The 18604-nt window shown below is 37.5% G+C and overlaps 1 protein-coding gene across 1 annotated transcript in view; it reads right to left on the reverse strand.

The window, feature by feature from the left end:
* Positions 1-10047: 10047 nt before the first annotated feature.
* Positions 10048-18604, reverse strand: part of Pkhd1l1 (PKHD1 like 1) — a 155536-nt gene continuing 146979 nt past the window's right edge. Inside the window, exons 75-78 of the mRNA XM_047523703.1 lie at positions 18158-18304; positions 17671-17824; positions 13881-14149; positions 10048-10256 (exon numbers count right to left, since the gene is read on the reverse strand). Of these exons, the coding sequence (XP_047379659.1) occupies positions 13893-14149; positions 17671-17824; positions 18158-18304 (558 nt within the window). The 3' untranslated portion in view covers positions 10048-10256; positions 13881-13892. The remainder of the gene's footprint in view (positions 10257-13880; positions 14150-17670; positions 17825-18157; positions 18305-18604) is intronic.

An 18604-nucleotide genomic window follows, 5' to 3' on the forward strand; every position in this document is an offset into this window, starting at 1 on the left:
AAGTCCCCAGCCCTTTTTATTTATTTATTTTATTTTGAGACAGGGTCTTACCAAGTTGCTTAAGGCCTAGGTAAATTGCTGAGGCTCACTTTGAACTTGCGATCCTCTGGTCTCAGCTTCTCCGGCCGCTGAGATTACAGGCATGCGCAATTGCGCCTGGCCATAAATAGGCTTTCAAATTTTTTTCCTTAAAGACATCTTTGCTTCAGATTGTTCATGATTATTCAGTTTTCTTTATTAAATTTTCCATTTCCGTATGAAACAAAGATATGTTTCTCGAGAAACAGCTAGTTGCAGAATTCTTGTTTCCCAACACAGTAACAAATAGAAAACAACAAGACTTGCTAAGGATTTCAACAAATTTTATATTAGAAATACCTATAAGAGAAAATTTCTAAGCCATCTTTACTTGTTGAGTGGTAACCCCATAATTGGAGATTATAGGTGTCAATAATTTGGAATCTTGTTTGGAGATCAGCTCTTCGAAATTTGCAGTCTTGTCCTTTGCCCAAACCTGTGGGAGCATCATCAGGGAACCACCAAATGTCAAATGGGAGGAGCATAAAGGCATAGAACTTAGTTTACGAAAAAACCAAGAAAAAAGAACAGTATGTGAAAGATTTTTTTTTTCTGGATTGCCTATATTCGTGGGATGTAGTTAATTCTGCCTTCTCTGTGCACAAAACATTTAGCCACTTTAAACTTTCTGATCAGCCTCTGCTCATCTCTCTGCTCATCTAACCAGCTTGATTTATTCAGGCCATTAGCTTCCAAGCCACCTTAGTCTCCCTCTTCAAAGCCTGTACAGTCTTTGTTGTTCTGAGTTCTCCAGCTGGTGCTGATTTCTGTCTGGTCAACTGTCTCTGCCCAGGAGGTTGGAGCAGACCTTGAGAATACAGCCCTGTGCTTCCAGATTGCCCCCAACCCAGTTCCCTGGCTCTTCACCAAAGGTGTTTTGTTTTGTTTTTTCCTCCCCTCAAGCACAATTTTAGACCTGCTGTTCTGACTTGGACTTTAATGGGGTTTTATTAATGAGCAGCTGTTCATGGTTGAATACAGATCATAAAGTCATTTTTTGATAGAGCAAAACAAAACCTTGCAGCTCATAGAGTGATGACTTTAAACCGATAAATTTGAAAGCATAGAATTTTCTGATGATAATTTTAATGGATAGTTTTATTGCTCTTTCTGCTAGAAAAATATACTTGCTTTCAAAATAATAACTTTAAATATTCTGGAAAATTATATGATTTTTTATATTGAAAACCACCATTTAATAGTTAAAGTCAATTACTTAATAAAGAAACCGAACAGTCTGAAGCAGCCTTTTAATTGCTGGGCCACTAAATGAAAATTAACTTTCCATGAAACATTTAAATAAATATTTTCCATCATAATTGTTACTACAATCAGTAGTTTTTATTGCTTAATACAGAACCCAGATTTAAGAAAAATTTGAGAGTTAACCAGTTTCTTCAAAAGGGGCCTAGAGTGAAAAGGAAAAAAAATGCACTTTTATTTTTTTTACTAGAAAATTATTCAGATGAAAATATGGGTGAGTTATTATTCTATGTTCAGTAGTGAGATTCAGAAATGTAATACTACTTGGCTAATGTTCATATTGGTACAAGAGCTATCATATAGTTCAGCTATATTATGATTTCAGTAGATTTGATATGAGCAAGATCTGGCAACCTAAGGCTTTTATTATTTTTAAGAGCAAATGTGTTGAAACACTCATCCAACCAACATAAAACAAAAACATCTATATTGTATGTGGGTTGAAAACAATACTGAACTAACAATAGAAGTCTCATCCCTTTAGTTCCATACATGATGGACATCACAGTCGTGACCTTGAACAAGTTTGACTCAAGTTTTCTCTCCAGCAAAAATAGGTTAATAATTCCTTACTTGTGGATTTATTTTGAAAATTAAATTTCATAATATATTGGAATTGTGTTAGAAACATAGCCATAAAATCAATGAAAGCTTCCAGACATACAGGTTTATCATCTCTAAGTCCAGTAGAATCCTCTGGAGCTCACAAGAAATGGTGCTTCCAAGGAAAATACAAGTGAATTTTTCTTCACCATCAACCAGATAAAAGACTTGTTTGTCAGTAACCCATTAAAAAAGGAAAAAGGGAGAAAACATTAAGTTTTGAAGCTGCAGCCAGAAATCAGCCTTCTCCCCTTGACCCTACCCAGCTTTCTCCCCCTCCTTTGACTTAAAGTCATAGGACTGAAAAGCAGCTGTCAGGACTACAGCACTGCAACGCTTCCCTCTCTTCAGGCTTCTCTCACTACTCCTGGGATACTTTTCTCATAACAGCATGCACTACTAATTTTTGTCCATTCTTTCTGTGCTTGTCATTTTGGCACATCCAGATTATCATAATGACCCCCTAACTAGACTTATATATTATTTTTTCATTCCTTTAAGTCAATTCAATGCTTTGTTGTCCAATTACTCTAAAGTCAAAGTACAGCCTTCACTATGGTAATTGTTCTGTTCAAGATTCATTCACCATTGTTCATCAATTCAGAATCTCTTGAGAGGATGTGTCTTGATTGTTAGTCTTTTTACGTCTTATTTCTTTCCCTTTTTTTTTTTTTTTGGATACCTGGGATTGAACCCAGGGATGCTTAACCACTGAGCCACATCTCCAGCACTTTTTACTTTTTATTTTGAGGCAGGGTCTCACTAAGTTGCTGAGACTGAGTTTGAACTGGTGATCCTCCTGCCTCAGCCTCCGGAGCTGCTGGGATTTCAGGCATGCGCCACCATACCCATCAGTCTTTAATTTTATTTCTAACTGTTGTTTTCGAATCTTCTTCTGGCCACTTCTGGCCACTGAAAATATTAAACATATCCAACAATTCTTGTTAAAGGTGTTTGTCTATATATACCATACATCTAGTACAGTTAAAACTACTCACCTCCTCACAATGGAGTATATTTCTTGCTGTAGTTCTTATTTGAAATTATATCCTTTATAAGTGAGAAATTCATGTTATACAAGAAATTTTTAGTGTAAAAGCTTAATATATTTCCCTTCTTCCTCGGGAGAATTTATATCTATGAAGAAATCATCTGCCTGAATTCATAAATTAAAGAAAAACCAAATGAAAATACTTTTCTCACGTAGCCAGGCATACTCATAAGTATCTTACCCAAAAGGATTTTCTTTTCTGCTCACAGGCCCAGAGCCCATTACCATAGCAACCATAACTAGTTGGTGTGAATTTTATACACTGTTATTTGAAACATTAAGGCTGTAAGTCAGGAGAAAGTACAATTTCTATAACATTTTGGATTTCTTTATTTCAAAAATCGACTGGGGGAAAAGTTTCATCATGCTGCCTATTCATTCATTCATGTGAACAGTTTATTCTACACTTATAGGTACACTGTGTGCACACTTTTTAAAGAAATCAAAGGAACACATAACCCTTAACCTAAAGGAACTTCCCTCAGAAAGTTGGTATTCATGGGTAAGCAGCATTCCTGGGAGTACATTTTATCCACAAGGATTTTAGAATCACCAATCATTATTACTGTATCAGGACCCGTGAGTAAGGTGGTGGCAAGAGGATTGTATCTGGTTGATTACCACAGGTATTCAAGTACTTACTGTAATGCCTATTGTAGGCCCTTCTGTTTTGGTCTTACATAGTGTGTGTGGTTACTCTCTGGATAGGGGAAGTTGTAATAAGTAAATGTTGGTGTTTCTTTCTCTGGAAAAGATTGGCTACTCCTTAGCAGGTAGTGCCACTATGAGGAAGCTGAAAATGCCCACTGACAAGAATAGAACACTGGATAAGCGTCTCTGCCCTCCCACCTAATGGATTCAAAGCAAGGTTTAAACATTTCCATTTGGAGGGTGTGAGTATGTGGCTATCTTAAGTTCTTTTTCTTTTTTTTGGTCCTGGCACTGCCCCTACCCATCTACTCCACCTGCAGGAAGACTCATTTCCTGCTCTCTTGTTCTTTTCAAATTTTGCCACATCAGACATCTAATGAAACCAGGAGATACACTGATTAAAATTAGGATCCCCACCAAGTATCGATGAGGCCCTAAAAGATCAAGTTCTGGTAGAGTGCACCACAATATCAGGCGCCCAGACTTCTTCCAGCTGAATTTTCTGCCCCCTTTCCCTCATGGGCTGGTCTTTGTCCTTTTGGTCCAAGGAGGCATCATGGTGCCTTGGTGCAGCAGGAAAAACAGGAAGTGAAGAAGAAGGGGGCAAAGGGATGCATAATAACCATGTTTTAAGAAAAATTTCTAGACTATGCCACAAGGACATTTCTGTTTTGATATCCCACAGCACAGAAGTTGCACACTGTTCATTGCAAGAAAAGCTAGGAAACAGTTTTTTTTTTTAGGTGACCCTGTGTCCAACCAAAGATTCTAATAATTAGCACTCACATAGTGCTTATTACATGCCAGGCACTATTCCAGTGTAATAAGAAGCTTAATGATTTACTGAGATAATGATTAAAAAACATGATAACATTACGGTAATAAAAACCACAGGGTGGCTATCACTTAATGAAAGTCTACCACCTATTGAGCTCCACATATGTAACACACATATGATATCATCAGTCCTCAAAAACTACACCACAAGATGGATATTTTCAGTATCTTATTGGTGATGAAATCAAGAATAAGGAAAACCAAGAACTTGCCTGAGAGCATAGAAATGGTAAAGTATAAACCTCAAATGTGAACAGCAATTTTGACAGAAACATGTTTTATTAAAAACTCTCTTTACAATGAAATACTCTCCCATGCTTGAAAAATGAGAGGCAATTAAAACTTGGAACTAAGGCTCTGGAGTTAGATTGCCTGGGTTTGAATCTCAGCTTTATCATCAGTAGCTCTGAGAACTTGGGCATTTTTCTTAATCGTTTTTGGTTTTGAGTTTCCTTGTCTGGAAAAGGGGTGATAATGTTACAGGGTTATTGTAAGGAGAGTCATGTAGAACACTCAACATCTCTTATGGCCCTTTGTAAGCATGTGGTCAATCTCCATTTCATCAATAGTATTGTTAGTAATAGGGGATAAAAACAAGAGGTAAAAGCAGATGAACCATCTAGAAATCATGGCACTGATCAGAAGAGGAATGAGCTTAGGAAAAAGAAGAGACAATAGTATAAGATATAAACATTTTACTTCCTATGAGAAATACAGGAAGACGTTCTCATTACCTTCCCATTCTCTTTTCCTTACATTGACCACATTTGAAACATTATTTTACCAATTTTTCAGGTCCTGAATAGAACAGTACTGAGTAGGAAAAAATAAACAGACTCAGTTTCTCCTGCCATATGCTCATAACAGATCACTTCCATCACCACATGTGTAGGGTTTTCTTTCTCTCACAAACCAAGAAAGTAATCCTGGCAGCAGACATCAGCTGGGTGTACTCTGATTCAATTCATTTCTGATACTGTCTACCTAGAGACAACTTCAGATCCTGCAGATCGAGTGCACAGTTCCCAAAACTGTCCCCTGGCTTTAGAGGCCAATGGCAAGTCCCAAGTGGCAGGTTGTTTCATCTGTTCTTCTATCAACTGGCCATAAATCAGAGTAACCACACCCCCTCCTCAGGTTCATTTACATTGCCTAAAGTGGCTGGAGAACTCAAACACTGAAGTTATGTTTACCAGTTTATTATAAATGATATCATAGAGGACACAGATGAAGAGATGAATAGGGTAGAGGTATGGGGGAAAGGAAACAAAGCATTCATGTTCTCTCTGGGGTGCCACCCTCCAGGAACCCCTGCATGTTCAGCAATCCAGAGGCTCTCCGAACCTTATCCGTTTAGATTTTTTTTTTTTTTTTGCGGTGCTGGGGATTGAGCCAGGGCCTTGTGCTTGCAAGGCAAGCACTCTACCAACTGAGCTATATCCCCAGCCCCCATTTAGATTTTTTTTTTTTTTAATTTTTTTTTTCTTTAGTTGTCAATGGACCTTTATTTTATTTATTTATTTGTATGTGGTGCTGAGGATTGAACCCAGTGCCTCACACATGCTAGGCAAGTGCTCTACCACTGAACCACAACCCCAGCCCCCCGTTTAGATTTTGATAGAGAATTCATTGTGTGTCTGTTATAGCTAAATATGAGGTGTACTAGTTACAGCTAAATGTGAGGTACCCACATGTGTGAGCTGATGCAAGAAGGTTTAGAGGTGAAATGATTGGGTTATGAGAATTTTCGACCTGATAATCAGTGTATTAATCCCCTGATAGAGATTAACTGGGCGGTAACTGTAGGCAGAAGGGGAGTGGCCAGAAGAGGTGGGGTCACTGGAGATATGCCTTGGAGGGTATATCTTTTGTCCCTGGTGAGGAATGCTCTCTGCTTCCTGATGGCCACATCCTGAGCTGCCTTCCTCTGTTACACTCTTCCACCCTGATGCTCTGCCTCACCTTGAGCCCAGAGAAGTAGAGTCAGCTATTTATGATCTGAGCCCTCAGAAACCATGAGCCCCAACTAAACTTTCCCTTCTCTGTATTGTTCTTATCAGGTCTTTCGGTCCTATCAGTGAAAAAGCTGACTAAAACAACATCTAATATGAATAAGCTGGGTGGGAAAATGCAGCAAGTTCTGTCTGTTCAGAGTCTTTTGGCCTCTCTGTGTGGCATTTCTCCATCTCAAATATGGGATAGGACCCCTTCTGAAGTGGGAGTCTTCTCATCTCCCAAGCAAGGTGGGGAAGATTAGAGTTTCTATGACCTCTCTGTGGGTAGGGAAATTATATTTTCTATGGTCTGTCTTTGGGAAGGATTTATAAGCCAGGAACTGTGGGTGAAAACCAAAATATATACATATATATTATAATATCTTAAGTACTAACATACCAGAGGATTTTTATGACTTGTTTAGCAGCAAAATAGCCACTTCTTATATTTTACAAGTGTTTTAAGAATTTAAACACTAATTTCTTAGAAATGTCAGAGAAATATTATTTAAAAGTAAATAATTTAAAAGTAAAAGCAAAAAATAATAAGTGGCCATCAAACGAATAAGGGCTATGGGAAACCATATTGCCCACGGGTCCCTAGTAATTCAGGTATTTTCAAAAGTAGTAAATTGCAACTTATCTAGTATAAAGCATGGTGGGTATGTACTATGATGATTCCAGAAAGTTCTTAAAAAGCAGATAGCTAAAAGCAGTTAAATCAGAAACTTTTTAACGAAGTCTGTGGCCAAGAAGCAAATTTTTAGAAATTCCTTTTATTGCCAAATATATTAGAAAATCTCCTTATTAAAAAAATCTAGAGACAATTTTTGACTGAAAACTTAGAATGGATTAGAACTGTTAGGTAAGGCAAGAGTGCAGATGGTGCCAATTTTGTGGTTTTCACAGTGTTCTGATGTGAAAGACATTTTTGTATCTCTTCCAGAACCTAAATGTAGGAATTTGTTTCATAGATGCTAAAATTGCAGTTCTTGGAATTTAATTTCCTAGCAGACAGGCAGCATCATGGAATGGAAAATAAACCTGGTTTGCACTGAAGAACTTGATTTTTAAATCTTAGCATAGAATGGGGCACGTGTATTCTCTCTCCTCCACATTTAGGAACACAAGTTTTTCACCCCATCAAGGTAGGAACTGAATACAGTATGAAAGTGCTGAACTAGTTAATGGTGTACGATCCAGTAGCGAGTGTCAGTGGTCCCTGGACATGGCAAATGTCTCTCATGAAGGGCTTTCATGTGTTCGCCAGACCTCATCATCAGGTACCTCTTGCCTATAATTTCCTTAAAATTTTGACCATTTCTATTATAGCTGCTTACTCAAATTTATTCTATTGCTCCTAGGCATCTAGTAGTCCCCTCCCAGTGCCCTTTGCCTGTAGTCTGCTTCCCTTCCAGGCAGCAATCCTGGAAAAGATTTAAAGCTTCCTTATTGTTTGAAATTAATCTTCTCTCTTTCTCTCTCTCTCTCTCTCTCTCTCTCTTAGACACACACACACACACACACACACACTCACACCTCATTTCATAGGACATGCTATACCATGGTATTTCTTCCTAAATTGCAGCCCTAGAGTTGGTGGTCACCCACTGCTTCAGCTATGACTCAAAACAGCATTTGTGTGCCTCGAACCTCAGGGAACACCTAGTAAGCCTTCTGTGAGCCAAAGGAAAGTTCTTTCTTGACTTGGCATTCCATGCCAGTACCCTAATTCCTTCTCTTTGCAAAGGAAACCTTCTAGTACAGCCATCTCCGAAGAAATGCTCTCCAAAAATCCTCAATTTTCTACTCTTCCAGGCTACCTTTTTTGAAAACTGCTGACTTTGGTAACCTCTTTGTACTTTGTCTAAGCCAAAACTTCAGTTTTAACATCTGGTTAAAACTGAATTCCTGTGACCCACAAAAATCCAAGCTCTTTGACACATGTACTGAAGGCTGCCTCCCCCACCCCCACCCCTGCACAGCCTTGTCTTGCCTTTCCATTTGTCCACATTTGGCGCTCTCACAATGTTAAACTGCTTGTTGACTTCCCCATTCCCCATGCTCCATTTATCCAATAAATAGCAAAGGAGCATTCACTAGGGCTAAACATCTTGGGAGATGGCAGGGGAAAATGCTGAGTAAGGGAGAGTCGCCACCTGTGAGGTACCTGACACCTAGTGATCTTTCAGCCTTTGCTCTTGCCACTAAACCTTCTCCTGACTCTTTCTTTAATCCTGTGTTTCGTTTCTCAACACTCATCTTCTGGAAGTTGTCCCTCATTTATCTGTATCCTAACAGGATACCCCTTCCCTCCAGGGAAGGGCCCCCTCTCCTTCACCCCTCTAGCACTAGGCATCTATCTCTTATAGACCACATTGTATTGAAATGATCTGTTTCCACTATTTCCCCACCTACCCTGTAAACTTCTGAATGGACATAGAATCTTATTCCTTGTAGTCTTCCTCCTCATTAGAATGCCTAGTACCTAGAAGAATACTAAATAATTGTTTTTTCAACTGAATGAAGTGCCAAATATTTACAAAGATATTTGGATTTATTAACTGGTAGATATTTATAATTTTTTTTAACTAAGCAAGACTAACGATGATGAGAGGTGAATATACTAGATGATACACAGGAGACAAAAGTATGGGCTCTGTTGAATTTTCTCAGCTGTCCCCAAAGCTTATTGAGTATCACTTGCTAGAAAGTAACTTGTGAGTACTATTTGTACCTGCCCTAGACACAACTATAATGCCTTCACTGGGAATTCTGCTAAATTAAGATTCCCTTTAGAATTTTATGAGTTACTTAGCTTTTGTTTAACTTAGTTACATTAATCTGTGGCTTTTCTTTATTCCCCTTTTTAACCTCCTGAAAATAAGGTTGTTCTAGTCTCTTGTTGCCAGGGGTTAAGGGAGGTCCCACTCAGCCGTGGCACATTTTTTGCCATGCTTAGATTGAACCCAGGGCCTTGCACATGCTAGACAAGCACTCTGCCTCTCAGCTACACCTCCAGCCCTAGAAGTGGCACTTTGAGTGGGAAGGGGGTAAACTTGGTCTTTTTCAAAAGCTTTATCCAGAGGCACCCAGAAAAGTCTTCTTAGAACACTGGCCAAGGTTTGGGAAGCGCAGAAATCTAAAATAGTATAAAATTCCTGGATTACCATGAATCTGGAAGGCAGTAACTCAGTATGAGAAAGGTCTAAAACAATCTCATCTCTCCAAAATTCTCAGAAATTTAGAATGACAGATTGTTGGAAATCAGAGCCTCATGATGAATGGAGAAAATCAGATACCCCCCTCTCTCTATATATATAAAACTCCATATATATAAATATATATGTAACTTTTATATACATACATATATATATATATATATATATATATATATATATATATGTCAGAATGGTTCCAACTTGATCTAAAGATCTTCATTCAGAACTTTAAATAGCTTTTAGCTATTTAAAGGATTCTATGATTTGTTGGTACAATAACTTGGAAATGATATATCTACTTCCAAATTAGAGATTTCTGAAAGCTTTTTGAAATAAGAGCATACACATATGAGGAACAAAAAGAAATGTATATTTAGAAGAAATCTGATTTTCTATTAAAGCTAATTAGTCCATTTTATATATTATAAAAATACATTAGCATATGTTTTTGAAAACACTATAGACTTTTTCATGTAGTGTACCAAAATAGCTCACGAGCAAGCAATTCTTGTATTTTTGTTTTCAGCTTACGCTTTGGAACAGCACTATAGTTGCTTCCTGAAAAAATGAAAACAATACAAAATAATTTTAAACAGCAGTAATAACAAAATACAATTTAAACTGTTTTGTTAATTTTAACTTTAAAAACATTTTATAGTATAGGTTAATGGGGCAAAAATAATGTCAAAAGTGATGTTCACAAGTTAGTATTTCATCAATATGGAGGTTCCTCAAAAGACCAGGAATGGAACCAGTATATGACCTAGCTATATCACTCCTCAGTGTGTATTCTAAAAACTAAAATCATTTAACTATAGTGATATATGCAAATTCATGTTTATAGCAGTACAATTCACAATAGCCAAACTATGGAACCAGCCTAGGGGTCCATCAGCAAATGAATGAATAAAGAAATGTAGTATATATACACAGTGGAGTTTTATTCAGCCATTAAGAAAAATGAAATTATGTCATTTGCAGGAAAATGGGTGAAACTTGAGATTATTGTTAAGCAAAAAAAGCTAAACTCAAGATCAAGGGTCATATTTTTTTCATGTGTGTGGAAACTAGAGAAGAAAAGGGAAAAAGTGGGGAAGGGAATCTCATAAAAATCATGAAAATCAAGGGAAATCAGTAGAGTAGAGGTAAGAAATCAGGGCAAGGGAAGAGGGGGAAGGGAAGGAAAAGGGAAATGCTGGGGAATGATATTGGCCAAATTTTATTGTTATGTGCATGTATGACTATATAACAACAAATCCCACTATTACATACAACTATAATGTACCAATGAAAAATATGGAAAAAAAATCACAATGTATAAAGGTGTTAGCTTTTCAAAGTTTAGCAATTTTATGCTAGAATCAGTAATCCTATTTTTTTTGGTAAAAAATATAGAGAAAGTATTGTGGTACTTACACTTTTTTTTGATTCAGACTTTGCCATTTTATTTAGCAAAATGTCATGATTCTCTTAATAGTAAAGTACTGTTAAGTCAGAATGCAAAGTTATAAAATAATCCACCATGTCAATGCATTAAAGGTGTTTAAATCATTTTGTCTTAATTTAAAAATGGTTGTGTATTTAGCAGCAAAGAAGCCGCTGGTTAACTATTTTATTTGGAAAAAGTCCTGAAAGAGACTGGGAAACTATTATCATTACTAATGATTTGAAAATAGAACTTTCTTATTTGGGAAACTACAAACGTTGTCAGGATGAAGCAGAATGAAAAGTTAGTGAAGATAACTGGAAAACAATGCATTTAATGAGGAAAGACAAAATGCACTAGTATTTATCAAGCAGTATTTACACACTTAACCAGCTAGACCTTGCATTTTAATGCTCTGAGGAGAAAAAAATGAATTTAAGCAATATTTACCCTGCTATTATAAAATAAAGCACTGGTATTTTATTAGAATTCTGGAGACAAGAAAATGAGCATAAGAATAATTTGTGTGTTGGTCATTTGACTGTTTTCCCTCAGCTCCAACTTTCTGACTGTGTCCCTACCCCACCCTGCTCTTCTATATTCACTATGAGAAGACAGGATCTGGTCTCTGCAAACCACACTTCTCCCTTGACAGCTGGATCCTAATTAGCTTCCTACCCTTAAGAGGGAATCCAGGATTTGCTCCTTCTTGTATTGGGGTTGCTCCTGGAGCATCTTTGGTTGATTTCAGTCTCCGTTTTGTTTTGTTACACCTAGAACCAGCCTTATTGTGTGCCCTTATTCTGCCCTCTCTTATATTTAAATTTAAAATCTAGCCTTTGTTTTTATTACTTGAAGTACTTCAGTGTCCTTCTAAATTATTACTCTACCCCATGTTCTTCCTCAACCTTGTTAATATTTCTTATGTGAAGCTTTCATTTCATTAATTATTGGAAATTCTTCTTGATGAAATCAATTGCAAGCTGATTAACATCTGCCAATCAATATTCTTTACAATTTGGCTATACTACCCAACATCTCCCCCTAAGTCAGGGGTGAGGACTTGATCTTCTTTTAAAAGTTACAATCAACTAAACCATATTTTTAGTACCTATAACATGTAAAGCATGTGGTCTTCTAAAGTCTCATAATTGAGGAAGATAGGTTCACATAAAAGTTTAATACAAGTACACTATAGGAAGGGCTATAATAAAGATATAAACAGAGACCAATGGAGAGGGTAACTGAATACTTTGTAGAATGGAAAAGGAGAAGGGAAATTTCCTAGTGGAAGTGGAGTTTGAGCAGAACCCAAAGGGTGCTGGGAGAGGTGGACTGGACAAGCAGAGGACATAGCCCAGACAAAGGGAACATGCAGAATGAAAAGAATCTTTTCTAGGGATGATTTGGTAAAAAGAGGCAGACTTCAAAACTTACTTTGGAGCTTTGGAATTGGTTTATATTTTGCATGAAGTGATGAATCTTTGAGGACTTGAGATTACCATTATAGCTACATGATCTTGTGCTTATTTAGGAAGTTAAATCCAACACCAATATGGAAGGCAGAATGGAAGTGAGGGGGGTTGTAAGCAAGGAATTCAGGAGACTCTTATAATAGGTAAAGTGAGAAGTAAAATCCTAAGTCTAGCAGTGACTTTAAATGGGGAACAGATATGAGCCATCATGGTTGGATATAGATGGTACTAAGACCACTTGAGGGGACATGGAGCTTGAAGGAAAGGGAGAAGTCTAAGAAGTATCAACCTGAGGGATCAGAAAAGATGGCACTATCATTAACTGAGACAGAGTGGCAGGTGTAGAAATATGTTTGGGAAAGAGAAAATGAGGAATTCAGTGTAGAGCAGGTATAGTTAAAGATGCCTTTTTTCACTCTCACTTCTTTCTTGGTTCCTACCATATCCCTGTTCTTGAATGCCTTTTTCCTCCCTCTCCAGATCTTTTATATTTTATACAACAGTACCAACTTTCATGTGAAGTGAAGTGACATTTACCATCTTCTCTAATCACTATAGCCAGTAGGGACCTTTCCTTCCTACTAATCTTCCTAATATTCATTGTCACTGTCTGCCACATCTTGTACTGGCATCTGACTTCCACCATTCTCAGCACCTTATCCCATGTGACTCAGGCAAAGCTAATTAAATCCTGTGGCAACAATAATAGGTGCAGTGTCCCAAGCATGTGTCCCAAGCCAGGTTAAAGGCATGATTTGGGGATTTTTGCTGACTCTTTCTGCATTGGCTGCTGAACTGGTAGAAATTAAACCTGTTGGTGAGTACTTTTGCCATGAGGACTGGGGAGAGGAGTTGGCCTAGTAGTGAAGCTGCCACTGAGGAGAATGAAGACAAAGGATGGAGAGCACAGGTTCTAGATGGCATCGCCCGAGTCCTTGGGTTTAGCTAAGGTAGAAACCAGATGACTTCTGGACTGTTCAGTCAAGTGATCTTTTCACTGCCTGAACCATGTCACACTGAGTATCTGCCCCTTGATATTGAAAAGGAGTGCTGACATTACCTGCAGTTTTCATTCCCCATGTTCCTTTGTAGCAATATGTAATGTGAATAACATTGCCTGTACGGTTGCCTAGTCTCCGCCACAAAGGCTCTTACTCTCCTCTCTGTGTCCCAATGGTGCCATGAACAACTGCAGAGCACATGACCTTTACTTGGGAAACATTTACTGGTGTCTGAATATGTGGAGACATAGCTGACATAAAAAAAATGAACTGTACCTACCTATAATTACATTCAAATAAAAAGTGCAGTCATAAATATTTTCAAGAACAACATTCTTCCCAGCAGAGAGCTAATGACTACCATCATTAGTTGGGCAGATGTAGCCATAGCTGCTGCTTTACTGCTGCTGCTGCTGCTGCTGCCGCCGCCACCACCACTGCTAATGCTGCTGCCACTGCCACCAGAGACAGGCTGTGCCAGCAGACTAAAAGTGTTGGATTCTACCCGAACCGCATTATCCAGGAGGAATTCAATCTTAAAATTTTTTCCTAGGAGAAAGAGAAAGCATCATAGTTATTGACTTCCTTATTTATTTTCAAACAACTCCAATTTTGGTTTCATTGACTTATAGTGTCCAATTCCTAATGAAGAATTTTTGGAAATTGAGGCAAGTGAACTAGTTTTAAGCACAAACAAGAGTAGAGAGGGTCTTGAGTGAGAAGAGTTCAATCTGTCCATTATCCATGGGCAGGGAACATAGGTAGATTTTTCTCCGTGCAGCAACAGAACCTGCTTCTTAGAGTTCTTTGCTAGAGAAAGAGGCTATTGGAAACATAGGACAAGAAGGAAGACAGGTGGAAGTGCTGAATCTATTTCCTCCCTGCAAACCTGACCTGGGGTAGGGAAGCCTCAGCTCCACTTGGGGAAGGTAGTGATGGATACAGAACTCCATATTTTAAAAAATTTTAGGTTACAGAAGAGTTGAAAAATAGTACAACAAATACCCCTGTGCTCTCCTCTCAGACTGAACAATTATTAACCATCCTCCACGTTTGCTTTAAGTCAGAGACTGTTTTTCCATTGCACCATTGAGACCCTCCCTTCCTTTCTTCCTTTGTTCTTTCTTTCCTTTCTTCCTTCCTTCCCCAGGTAGAGAGACATCTTGGGAAGACACTGTTAACTATATAGATAATATGCAGGATAAATGCTTATCCAGATGTTTTTTTAATCCACATGTTAAATCTTCTTGCAGTTTTGACATCAGATAACCAATATATATAATTCCCTGGTATAATTTCTTCTGAGACTACTACTGTCTAATAACAGTAACCCCATAGAGTAGGGCTTGGAATACTTATAAAACCTTGTTAGTTCTTATTTTTCTGTTCTTTCTATTATCTGTTTTTAAAAAGTCACTTCTGTTTTCATTCTTCCTTTCTGTTTTAGGGAGAGAATATAATTACATCTAGACCTCATTTGTGCCTTCAAAAATAGTAGCAATGCATTCTATTGCTTTCAAGAGGTATGGACACTGTTCTATACAATTTCCTGTCATGAGATTGCTGTATTTAAGTTTTCTCTCTTCTCAGTCTGAAATAAAAAAAAAAAAAACCCTATGTTTTTGTAGCAGATACATTTTTTTTCTTAACACTTTCAGTGAGTACAGAATTTAAGGTGTCTTTTGCAATGTATTTTGGTTTTCTTGTTCTGCAATATTGTTAGCAAGGCAAAATGAGCTTCTTGGAGAGACCACATGGAGGAGAACTGAAGAATCCAGCCAAAATCCAGAATCAAGATCTGAAAACTACAACCCCAATCAAGCCATTCTAGGTACTCCAGCTAGTATAAATGACTGCTGAAACCCCAGAATTGTGGAACAGAGATGAGGCTTCCTGGCCCAAATTCCTGATCCAAACAATTGTGAGCAAATGGAATGGTTATTGTTTTAAGCAATTAGATCTTCAATTGGCGTGATATGTAATAATAGGAACTGACACAAAAACTAAACATTACATAAGTTTATAGACAAACATGTCCCAAAAGTCTGTTAATAATACTATTTTTATCTAAGTTAGTCAAAGATGCAATCTCGGTATTTAACAACTTCTCCCACCCTTTTCTGACTCTCACATCCCTATTATCTGTTCTGCAAACCACAACCTGTATCTCCTCTACCCAGGTGGCCCTTCTTTGCTCTGCAGAGCTATATGTAGAAGAAAGACACTGTTGCTGGTCTGTTAGGCTGCAGTATGATCTGCAAGGGGATTTCCCTCAGTGCAGTGACAGTGTGGGTATCTATTAGAAAGAACCAGGGGAAAACTGTTTTGTTAATTTTCTCACACTTTTTTTTTACACTAATTTTACTGTAGCTAATCTACGAACTGGCTAGCTGATAAAAATAATAAAGAGATGACTATATTTGCATTCCCTTATTATATATATCCAGGGATCTGGGACCCCATACTTGATGAAAGGGGAAAGAAAGACTGAGAGAGGAAGAAGAAGGAGGAGGAGGAGAAAGAGGAAGAGGAGGAGGAAGAGGAGGAGGGAGGAGGGAGAAACATAAATAAGATGCAATGGCATTTGTCCACAGCAGGTCAGATATACTTCAAGGGAAGAGTTGAATTAAAAAAAAAATACTGTATAAAATGAAGTGTTTAAATTATTATTTTGTTACCACAATAAAATGCCAAAGTCTATTTCACTGCTTTAACACTCCAGTGATCTGGTTACTTTGGAACATTGCTATTTGGAACTAGAAGTTTGAAGACCAAGTCTCTGCCACCTGGCACTTTTTGGGTCCACCTTCATGAAAAGATGAGCAACCTTCTCTTCAGGCAGCATTTCTGTCATGTGCCTCATTTTCCATAAAGTTCCAGTGCTACCAACATTTAGGCTGATTGGTAAAAGAATTTGACTCTGTCCTTAACCAGCAAGTATTAAGACACTGTAGGAACTTGTCCAAAAGCAGCATGTTGGACTCATTATCATTTGATTCTTATCAAACATTAGGTTAAGATATTGCTGTCCACTAGGCAGAATGAACATATGTGGTGTAGGGCATTATCAAACCATGAAGAAACAAAAAATAAAGGGAAAACCCCCTGAAATTATTTTAGCTTTTGGTTTTCATTTTAAATATAAGAGCAGTTTTGAATTTTTTCTCTATTTTACTCTGTGTAGTTATTTTTATTCAGACCTGTGTGTGTGTTTTTGACAGGAGAGAGCAATGGTAAGAAGTGGGGACTGCTACTATATAATCTTTAGAAATGTTCTTAAATGAACCCCAGATTGGCTAGAAAGATTAATGGAGGTCTGTCTCAAAGAGATACCCCATAATCCATCAACAGGAGAAAGCTGGGTGTTGTGGGCTTTTGTTTTGTTTTTTTTTTGTTTTTTGATATATCATTTGGTCTCCAACAGAATAGCTTCTGCCAACAAGAGTTATGCCACAAACCCCTAAATAAGAAGCATCACTGTGAAAGAAATGGCTGTATTTACTGTATCAGAATTGAAGTATCATCTAGTACAGGTTCACTGGGCATACTTAACAAGAAGTCATAGAAGACTTTGTTCCATTCTCAGAGATTGTTATAATTCTCCACAGCAACTGCTTGTGGATCTGATAGGTGCTGTGAGTCATGATAATGCTCGTGTTTTCTCCTTTGCATTGACTTTGAGAAAAATTACAGCCAACTTTGTAGCTCAACTGTGAACTCCTTTATTGGGTCTTAAAGTTATTTGCACTTATACTCTCCTTTTTTTCTTGAATTTGAAAATTTGCATATAAATTTTTCTTATTGTAAGTGTAACACACATTTATAAAATTTAGAATACACAGTGGATAAAAAAAGAACATATGAATCATGATATTCTTATGTATATCCTCAGAAACAAATCCTCAATTTGTTTTGCATATCAAATATATTTCATATGCTAGACTAAATATATTCTGAAACAAGGCAGTGTATAACATTCTCTTTTCTATAATTTATTGACCAAAGTATCAAAGAATGTTCTGTTCATTAAAAGACAATTATAATTATCCCTATTATGAGAGTTCACTCACCTGTTCTAAGAGGGGTAAGGTCTGTGTAGTTGGCCCAACAGCTGTTAAATGGAATTGTTGTATTACCACCAAGACCACTGATTAGGTTATTACTGGAGTCCTTCAGCACAGCCTTTAAAGTCAGTGAAGTAATCCCAACTGAGACACAATTACCCTACAGGAGAAAGAGTAGTGGGAAATTATAACAATTTCTCTTTCCCATGCTCTTTAAAAAAAATGCTAAACTTTATTTCTAAAAAATGCCTAATTATAAATTTACAATCTGCAGAAGCTCCTTACCTCACAAAAGAAGCTCATAGCTGGGCAGAAGGGCAACCTCATTTAAATAAAATGTTCATATAATAGTTAACAAGATTATCCACAATATGAGTCCAGCTTCTAAGGGGCAGTGCCATCCTCAGGTTGCCAACATCCCTGTATTAGCTAAATTGGTTCACCCTCCTGCATTTATAGCTCAACCCCTGGAAAATGTCCAGTTGTGACTTACATCAGAATCAACTGCCTTTACTGATGGCTGCTGAGAGAACAGTTGTCCTGGCTGTGCTGCCACTGGCTGGACCATCACCAAAAGTGAGGACACAAAGGCCACGTGGTGAACAGGAAATGCAGACCTTTCAACTGGTTCGGCCGTCACCTGGCATAGACAGGAGTAAGGAAGTCATTTTCTAGTGATAAACTTCATTCCTCAGCAAGCCTGTTTCAGCCAGGCTAAGTATATAATACAGTCATTGTTGATTTATAAACATGTCCAATATGTAAAACTAGTATTATTACAATATTTCTTTTAGATCAGATATATGAAACATTGTTATAAATATTCAAAGCAAAGTACATGAGGAACTAATATGGAATTTAGAAGATACACTTCTTTATTCAATCTAGTTTATTTTCTTTGAACAGCATTTTTACCATCTTAGTGATCCCACAAAAAATA

This window comes from Sciurus carolinensis, chromosome 1, assembly GCF_902686445.1.
Source record: "Sciurus carolinensis chromosome 1, mSciCar1.2, whole genome shotgun sequence".
Lineage (NCBI taxonomy): Eukaryota > Metazoa > Chordata > Mammalia > Rodentia > Sciuridae > Sciurus > Sciurus carolinensis.